General features: G+C 35.6%; 1 protein-coding gene across 1 annotated transcript in view; it reads left to right on the top strand.

The window, feature by feature from the left end:
* The window catches only part of CD164 (CD164 molecule, sialomucin), a 16644-nt gene extending 6276 nt beyond the window's left edge, over positions 1–10368 (top strand). The window contains exons 4-6 of the mRNA XM_012651130.1: positions 717–752; positions 6088–6144; positions 7820–10368. Coding sequence (XP_012506584.1) covers positions 717–752; positions 6088–6144; positions 7820–7986 — 260 coding nt within the window. The 3' untranslated portion in view covers positions 7987–10368. The remainder of the gene's footprint in view (positions 1–716; positions 753–6087; positions 6145–7819) is intronic.

The following is a 10368-nucleotide window of genomic DNA, read 5'->3' as shown; positions in this document are numbered from 1 at the left end:
GCCCAACCTAATATTTATTTTAATGTAAGAAAAAACTAATAACTCAGACTTGTGATTTCATGATATTGCTTAGAAGATTATGTAAAACATTTTTTAAAACATTGATTTAAAGATTGAGTAAGTAATGCTGCTTATTTGATGATGTACCAATTACGAATAGTCTAAGCTATGAAGGACATAAACCCCCAAATTACAATGGCTTAAACAAGGGAACAAATTTACTTTGCTCTCATGTAAAGGAAATCTAGAGTGCTAGAGTATATCTCTACAACCATTAGGGACTCAGGCTCCTTTATGATTTCACTCTTTCATTTCTCAAAAATGGCTTTGACCTTGCTGTCCAAGATGAGTGCTCATGTTCTAGCCATCAGATTGATTTTCCAGCCAGCAAGAAGAGGAAGGGAATGAGAGAGGCCCATATCTACCTTAAAAGGATGTTTCTTGGAAATTACTCGTGGCTAGCTAGATGTGTGGGAGGCTAAGAAATGTCCTTGCAAGGTGATAGGTGTTGCTAAAAATTGGCTCTATTTCTAAAGAAGAGGAGACTGGTATTGGGTGGGGGCAATTGTCAGCCTCCTCCACAGGTAGTACTTAAGTGTTATAAAAATTGTGAAAGTGGTACTCAAATGATTGCAGGTCAAGAAATAGCATTATAGAACGTGAAATTTTGATAGCTTTGATGTGTATGATTTTTGTTTGTTTTTTTTTTTTAATAGTGCCCACTGCCACCCCAGTGCCAACCAATTCTACAGGTAATTTAAGATGGTTAACTCTTTCTTCCTCTGTCTTTCAGTATTTTTAAGCTTTCTTAATGGATAAATTTTTAGTAATTAAATACCGAAAAGTTGTTAGTATAATTTTAAAGTTCAGTAAAGAGTTATTTAGTCTCATACCACAATAATTACATTAATGTGTACCATTTGTGACAGTAACATGTAGCTCCAGTGTTTCACATTTGGTGAATCTTAGCAGATTTGCTCTGGCTTTGTATATTAGCCCACAAAACTGCTTTTTATGATTTTTGTGGAAATAGAATACAAAAGCGTAAAGAAAATTATAGTTCCCATCATGTAGAGATACACCAAAATGTTTTCAGTGGTTAGTTTCTTCTAGTCTTTTCTATGTGTATATCTAAATAAGTATACTTTTTATGAAATTAGATGATAGGCTCATGCACCTTTGTATTTTCCCTCTTCCTTTAAGCGTTTTTCTGTAAGCACACTTTATCCTGCTCTCTCATTCACCATGCGGGGAACATCTTATATGAAATTATACCTGTATGTATCTGTGATAGGACTAATTAAAGCAGAATTGCTACATCAAAGAGTATGATTATTTTAAGACTCTTGATTGCTTTCCACGAAGATGTATGATTTTCATTTCTGTCAACAACTGGGAAGTTTTATCACACTATCAGCAGCATTAGATAATATCTCCTTTTAAAAACTTACTGATTTGATAGGAAGAATAAATAACATTTTGCCAATGTTAAGTGCATCTATTCCAGCAGAAGAACTAGGCTAGGTAGGGATAGGGATAGGGATATAGAGGCAGAAATAAGCCAGCATTTTGTCTAGTATAGGAATAATGAAAGATATCAGTGAGCACATGTGTTGGGGAATTTGTAGGAAAGTGTACTGGGTAGCATGGGAGACTTGATGACAGCTTAGTGAAGATGTTGACTGACTAAAACTACACTGGTAAAATATGGGAAGAGCTTCCCAGATGGGCCAGGTTGGTTGGCACGTGTGGAGATGTGAAAGAGTACAATGAGGTGAAGGAGTGTCCAGTAGAAGTGAGGAGTTAAGCTGGACCTGGTCACCAGGTCAAGAGCAGAATTGCAAAATGCCTTTGTACGCCTTGCTGGTAATCTTAAAAGATTTTAAGCATGTAGGTCATATGATCGTACTTGCATTTTAATAAAACGACTTATTCTGTCATTCTGGAGAGTAGATTGGAAGGAGACCAGAGTGAACTCAGGAAGGTTAGATAACCTGTTACCATAATTCTAGAGAACAAGTAGGGAGGCTACAGGTGTATGCAAATAGGCCTTGAAAGTAGAAGGGTAAGACTTGGTGGCTGAGGGGTAGCAGAGTGGTAAGAAAGAAGGGGAGGAATCTTCACCAAAGTAAGCAAGAGAGAAAGAGCAGCTGATTGGGGCTGTCGTTTGGGATTTTAGTTTAAGGTGCCTGGAGTCCATTTAACTGGGATCTTAATGGATCCATTTTCAGGAAACTAAGTCTGAAGAGAGCTCTGGGAAAATACAGATCATCATAGGCAGTTGTAGAGGCCACCAGAGGAACATAGAGGATGGGTAGGGCTTGAGGAGCAAATTCTAGGAAACAGTATCTAAAGGCTGGGAAGAGGACCTGGGTGGAAACCAAATAGGGTGATGGGTATGGAAGTAAGAAAACCCAGAAAAGTGTATCCAAGAAACTAACAGCATGTGGTTGTAGGTGTAGTTTTTCAAAGGAAAAAGTAGTCCAATGCTATAACAAGGACAAGAACTCAGTTTGAAAGACTTGGACAGTGGTGTGTGGGAGCTGGCTTGAACCAGTTTTTGCTAGCCAGTTGTGCACAGCTCTTGCCAACCCTGTGCTCGGTGATATCATGTTGGTAATTTGAAATTGGCTAATGTGGAAATAACAATGACATGGAAATCTGCAAATGCTACAAAACTTATTTTGAGCTGATTATTATACAGTGGTATGCTCATAAATGTTTAGCACCCATTACAAATCATTGACTAAGGAGGATGTTCAAGATTGATGAAAGCAGAGGTGTTGGGAGAAAACTCATTTCCAGAAAGGCAGGGTGTGAACAGAGAGAGGGCTAGACAATTTCCCCCAAACCATTGTAGGTTCACTTTGAATTTCTTCTCCTGTGAGTCTACTCTTGGTGTAGTTCTCTGATGCTTGCTCCATCCTGGGTCCTCCTGTGAACTACTATGAGTTTTTTACCTGTTTTTATTTCTGTAAAGTGGAAAGAAGTAAGGGCTTGCCTGCAGAAAATGTATCAGTTGACCAACACTTTAGGTGGTCTCTACATGGCTGTGCATGTTGCTTCCTCTGAAGAGAACAGTGAGAAATTAAGGGACAGTTAAGGAAACAGTACAAAGAGAATCTGATTTACGTCGAAAGATGTGTAATGAGGTTAATGATAATGGCCCTCCCCCAATATATATATATATATAATACAAATATCTAACGGCAGAAGGACCAAAATTTGTCAGAGATAGAGGGGAAAATGTTCATAATATGTTAAGTAGAAGATAAAACTGTATTAAACAGTTCTAGTACAATTTTAGCTTTTGTTATATGCACACCTAGAAAAATGTCTGGGAGAAGTAATTTGTTACTCTGGGTGGTGGGATTTCTTAAATACCTTTACTGTATTTTCTGAATTTTCTTATGACCAACAGCAACTTTTTGTAACCTATGAATTATTTTTTTTTAGAATGATAGTGACATATTGCAGGTTAATAGAAGTATATTCCCTAAATAATGGCTTTATTTTGAAAATGTTATCCAACCTAATACTTTTTTCAAAAAAATGAATGTTAAAAAAAAGTTTTGCCTATTTACAAAAAGAATTAGTTTTTGTCATGTTCTGAGGGTGGTAGTAAGAACCAAATAGCAAATTTGCAGAATTTTTTTTCCCCTAACACTATCAAACAAAATTAATAATAGTGTTTTAAGATGGAAAATAATTGTTTATTTAACTTTTAACTGTATTTTTTGCAGTTACACATAAAATAAACTTATGTAAGCAATAAAAACCTTGAAGGGAATAATGAGTCTTAAAATCATACCCTCTACTCTAGGAATTCTGTATAAGAATCAGTCCTGTCAAAGATGAGATCAGATATTTCCCTATAAGATATTCATGGCATGGAGAAATGAGGGTGAGAGAACTGTTGCATCAAGAACAGGATGGATAAAGTACGTACAGCAATGTTCAAAGCAAGAGGGAAAAGAAAACAAATGTGTATGAACATAGCCATCAGGATTATTAGCATATCATCTATTAGCTTCTGTTAGTATCACTACAAATAGAGAAGTCCAACTAGAGCTTTCAGAAATACAGAAAAGACTCCCTTTTACTCATGGTCCTATAAAAATGAGAATACCTTAGCTTCATAGGATCCCTGTCAACCTGGGAGTATGGGCAGTCTACCTGTTATGAGAGTCCTTGTCTTTATAGATCTACTTTTTAGTGATACTCTTACACTGTCAATTCCTACTCTTATTAAAAACAGGACTTCCTCTTTTTTATCAGTGGAATTTGGGAGGATGCTTACTCCTATTTTTCTTTTATTTTTATCAGTTTAAAAACAATATAACACAACGAAAGATTACTTCATCTCTAATGCTTTATCAACAATTATTTGGCACCCTTTCTCTGTCTTTTGTGAATTAAGCATATCACTTCGAAGTCTCTTCAGTTAACGTACTTTACGCAGAAGTAGCATTTGTTTCCAAATTCTCTTTAGTCTTCAAATCCATTTTTCTGAAACAGTGCAAAAACTAACATTTGTATATATAGCACCTTACATTTTCTTTTCTTTTCTTTTTTTTTTTTTTTTCAGACAGAGTCTCACTCTGTTGCCCGGGCTAGAGTGTGTGCCCGTCAGCGTAGCTCACAGCAACCCCAGACTCCTGGGCTCAAGCAATCCCACTGCCTCAGCCTCCCGAGTAGCTGGGACTACAGGCATGCACCACCATGCCCAGCTAATTTTTTATTTATATATTTTTAGTTGTCCAGCTAATTTCTTTCTATTTTTTTAGTAGAGATGGGGTCTCGCTCTTGCTCAGGCTGGTTTTGAACTCCTGAGCTCGAACAATCCACCCACCTCGGCCTCCCAGAGTGCTAGGATTACAAGCGTGAGCCACCACGCCCAGCCCATTTTTCATAAAAATATAAAACGCTTTCATGCTGAGTTTGTATTAAAAAGAAAATAAATGTATATGAACTTCATGTGATTAATCTTCCTTATCTTCCTCCCAGATCATCCCTAGTTGCCCACTGAAGTAAGCAAATTCTCCTATTGAAGCCCCTGCACTCTAAAGCCTGACCGACCTAATTATTTCCTGAGACACGATAAGGAACTCTTTTAGCTAGTAACTCCTTGCCTAGAGCATGTCCTCTTACTTTCCAAATATTTGGACCCTAACTTTAAGGACAACCTCTTAGTGAAACCTTTCTCAAATGCAAACTTTAATCCATTAGTAACTAGCTCTTTGGACTAGGAAAAATGTTACTTTGTATGAACTATATCCAGGACCTTCCTTTCTAATACTGGTATAAGAACACTTATAGATGACTCTTTGTAATGTACATTAAAAGAGAGCTTCAGTTCCTAAAATGATTTTATATTCAAACTAATTCTTCTCAGAGTGTGCACTTATTTAGAGGCATCATAAGATAATATTTTGGCCTCATGCAGTGTGGTTGACTAGGCTCTTATAATTTATGTTGGGAAACTGTGGCCCTTGGGCACCTGTTCTTATAAATAAAGTTTTATTGGAACACACCGTGCCCATTAATTTGCATGTTGTCATTGGCTGCTTTTGCATCACACGGTGCACAAAGACTAAAATGTTTGCTATCTGCCCCTTTAAGAAAAGTTTGCCAGTCCTTGAAGTGAAGAAGATAAAGATAGGCAAATCTTGATACCTACATAAGAGGTACTAAGTTGCACTTACTTATTCCCATGACTTTAATAGTTTTTGTCTTAGAAACAAGATTATAAAGAACCTATAGTTCCCTCACCTAAATATTCTTGCACTTGTGTGCGGGCAAGGTAAAGTTTTTGCAAACTTTATCCAGATGTGTATGTAGATTTCATACTTAGATATGTACATAGATATTAACATAGATAAGAATTTTATGATTGCTTAATGTTTTTAAATACTAGTGTTCTTGGGTGTGTAGTTATGTTAGGGAACCATTAACTGAAATTTGGCTTTTATCTCTAAAAAAAATTTAAAGCATGTTGAAGTTGGTAGCATTATTTTTTTAAAAGATATTACATAACTGGGAAGTTAGAAATTTAATGTTTTTTAATAAATTTTGTTTTCATTTTAGCTGGAAACACAACTTTGCCTTCCTCCTCTACAACTTCCACCACAGTTCCTACATCAGGTAATTGAGGCTTTTAAAACTAACTGTGATGTAGGATGTGCATACAATGTTGCCTTTTACTATTTCTACCATCATTTTCCAGTTCATGAATGGTTATGGACCTGAAATTCGTCTTTTAAACATTTAGGGGACCAATGTAGAAGCTGTTAAAATAATAATGACAATTTTGCTAAGAGTCCTCGTCTAGTTTTTAAATGTGTAATCACATTTGGCGTGAATTTTAGAGTTAAGTAATGTTTTTCCAAAACACTTTCAGTACAACTTTATGTACTAAAATTTAATTTGTAACTACTGGTGTCCATCCTTTTTGCTGAGGAAAGCCAAGATCACTACCAGATGGGTTCTTCACCATCCTTCTTACTATTTCTTAACATTCCTCAGAAATTGTTGAAAGTATATGTGAAAATTAACTTGTTATTAACTGATGATTTGACATATTATAATCTAAATCAGATTGAGGTTATGCCATGGGACACAGTTTAGGAACCCTTTTCTCTGTTTACATTCAAAATAAACTGTTGTCTTGATGCTGATGAATCTTTTACCTACCTTTTGTGATTTCTTCAGCTTTATGTTTTTGCCGCTGTTCTCTCTTGTTTATTACTCTTGAAACATTTTACTCCCTCAAAGAAAATTCAGATTTTCATGTTCTTTTTCCTTATGACTTGGTTAATACTTTCTTATAAAATTTGCTGACACTACTATTTTAGATGCGTTTAATGACAAGTTCTTTTGCTTGTTGAAATCATAAATTCCAGATTATTTTTATTTTTAAAAATTTTTTTTAGAGATAGGTTCTTGCCCTGTTGCCCAGACTGGAGTATGGTGGCCCAGTCATAGCTCACTGTAACCTCTAATTCCTGGGCTCAAGTGATCCTTCCCACCTCAGCATCCCAAAGTGTTGGGATTACAGGTGTGAGCCACCATGCCTGGCCTAATTGTAGATTCTTAGGATTATTTTTGTAACTTGAAAAATTGCAGCTGAGTTTTTGACTCTTTTTTTCTTGAGATAGGATCTCACTGGGTTGCCCAGGTTGGAGTGCCATAGTACAGTTGTAGCTCACTGCAGCCTCCAACTCCTGGGCTCAGGCAATCCTCCTGCCTCAGCCTCCTGTGTAGCTGGGACCATAGGAGCACACCACTGTGCCTAGATAATTTTTTTTTTTTTTTAAGAGATGGAGCCTCACTACGTTGCCCAGGCTTATCTCGAACTCCTAGGTTTAAGCGGTCCTGCTTTGGCCTCCCAAAGTGTTGGGATTACAGGTGTGAGCCACCACGCCTGACCTTATACCTAATTTCAAAAGTCATATGAATTTTCAATGCATTAATATTTATACTGATAATTAATATAAAATACATAGCCTGAAGAAATTGCATATTTTTAAAAAGGTTGATATATTCTCAGGGCACAATTTTGCATACTAGGAGAATCTTTTTCTGTTACTTTCATATTTGAAATAGTGTAGCAGCACTGACCACTTGATATCCTTGGGTAGAATGAAAAATGGGTCTGATAAATTGTTGCCTTCCTCCGTTAGAGATAAATTCTTGACTCAAAAGGAAGTACTTTATAGAATTTAACACATAGCAAAATAGGCTCAGGTGGGTCTTAAAATTATGGTAGAGGATCATGAGACTTACTAAGGATTGTCATTTCTTGTGTCTTATCTAACAGGCACAACAAATACCACTTTGACTCCAACCTCACAACCTATGCGAAAGTCTACCTTTGATGCAGCCAGTTTCATTGGCGGAATTGTCCTTGTCTTGGGTGTGCAAGCTGTAATTTTCTTTCTGTATAAATTCTGCAAATCTAAAGAACGAAATTACCACACTCTGTAAACAGACCCTGTAAATTAACAAGGACTGGCGATTCATTCATGTAACTCACTGAAACCAAAATACCATCTTTCAAGATGTCCCACATGGAAGACGCTGTTCCAGGATCTTTAAATTTCCAAAGGATGCATATAGGTTTTTTGGGAGCATCGTCATTGAAGAAAAATCAGTTAAATCATTTTGTTCAACAGAAATATTTAAAATATTCTGCATGAATCCTAGTGGCTGTCTTCTTTTATTTTAAATGGCTGCTGCTGTGGGATTACGTTTTTTTCTTGACATGCCAAATGTAACTTTCTGTAAGTGATGGAAAATGTTGTCTTGTGCAGACAACATCATGACTCTTGGCAGTTTAAATTTAGTCTTTTTGAAGCCTGAAAGCTGCATTATTTTCATCCTAACTCAGGCTGTAATTTAGCGAACACAGTTGAGGAGAGTGTGCCAAATGATTATCAGTCAGGTGGATTTCAAGCTGTCATTTGAAAATTGGAATAAATTTATAAATTTAGTAGTACTAAACTGTATCCTTAGAGTAAAATTTTGTGCTTGATAAGTTATTTTTTCTACATTAGAAATAAGATGCCACACAGGGAATTACATTCCAGATTTAAAGAAATGAATGGAAAGGATACAAACCATTAATGTATAACAGGTTATTGTTCATACTTGTAAAGCACGTTACATCATTAAGAAAATAAAGAACAGTGCCTTAAAAGACAGACTGAAAGGTATGGTGTAGCTTAATGTTTGTGATTTGTATGTTCACATTAAGGAAGGTAAAGATTGGTCTGAAGATGTAATTGATGTGAGCAGTAGCAAACCTGCTTTTGGATATCATACTATTAATATTTAATTGAAAATTTACTTTATTTCAGAGCTGGGAAACTAAAGATAAAGGATATTATACAAAATCAAAAGCCTCCATATATTGAACCTCCCAACATTTTTCTTATGGCTGTTGAAAAGTATAGAGATAAAATTGGTTTAATCATATTTTCCCTTGTACTTCAAAAAAAAGTATCCTAACTCTATTGTACCTTGAAAGGATTTCCACCAAGCTTTCTTGAAAAGTAACTTCTTTCATGAAGCAAGAAGGAAATAAGTTGTTTTAGGATCATTTGCTAACTCTTTAAATGGGACAATCATTTTAAGTTTTCAGACAGCAGATGTAACCAATGTAATTTCAGAAAACAAGGATTGGTTGATCGGATTATTGTAGATTTTTGACGATTGCCCTGGATGAATAGACTGTGCTTTCTCTTTTTCTTTCTCCTCTCTCTTCCTTCCTTGGTTTCAATCCCGTAGTATAATAAGCATGCATACTTTCATTTCTATAATTTTCTTGAAAAGCACTAGTTTTTTTCAGTTTTGGAGGGTTACTTCTCCCTTGCCTTTGACACATTGGATTAGTTCAGGGGCTTTAATTAGTTTGAAATGGGATTTGCTTTTCTAGGACATTAAAGTTTTTTTGTTACAGTTTCTTTAGCCGATAGTGGCTGAGTTTAGCACTTGGGTTTCAGTATTGTATGGTAGGAAATGACAGATTTTTGTGGTTCATTTCATAAACTGAAACTTTGCATTTAGATAATTAAAGGTTCTTAAAATGAAGATTTACTGTTTCTTTGTTACTTGCTGGTACAGCTAAAGTTTGTTTTACTTGCACACTTGTATATACACCTAATGTTTTCAAGTGCCTTAATTGTTTAAAATCTCTGGCTTCAAAGGTATTTGGGAAAAGGTAGGTTTACCTCACATTTTTGTGTTTCCATTAGTAGTAACAATCTAGGTACCTCACAAAATTTATTATGGTGCCATGGCTGTTAGTTTTTAGGGAGTGCTGTAAGATTGATTTGAAAATATACAGAATTTCTATTCCTTCCAAGGTGGCAAAAATTAGCTACAATGATGTAATTGTCATTTACCTGGACAGGAATTCCTTACCACACATCAATGTCGTCAACACATGTAGCAAATTTTGTGAAAATGTAACTTGATTCGAAGCTTCTCCTGTAATTTTGAGCACTGCTCTAACAATAAAAGCATAATATAAAATTAGTTCTTGTAAGTCTGCAGACACGCTCTTGGAACAGAACTCACAGCCTCAGACTCTTTCTTCTCTTCCTTTAGCAATGTAGTATCTTGAGCCATTAATAATTTTTGGGTTTTTTTAATCCAGAAGGTATACAGAAACCTTTTCAGATTTTTCATCTGATTTGTTCATGCAAATGTGCTATCAAATACCTAATTTTACCTTACAGATACTTGTTGCACAGGCAGACACTGCTGTATTTAGAAATTTCTATTTCAGTTCATTAAAAACTGCAAAACGAATCTGTATCATGTACCAAACTGATTTAAAATAAATTTACATGTTTATTGAATTAA

The sequence above is a fragment of the Propithecus coquereli genome, unplaced genomic scaffold, assembly GCF_000956105.1.
Source record: "Propithecus coquereli isolate 6110/MARCELLA unplaced genomic scaffold, Pcoq_1.0 Scaffold35, whole genome shotgun sequence".
Lineage (NCBI taxonomy): Eukaryota > Metazoa > Chordata > Mammalia > Primates > Indriidae > Propithecus > Propithecus coquereli.
Note: the sequence above shows the minus strand (reverse complement) of the source record. Positions and strands in the feature narration are given on the sequence as shown.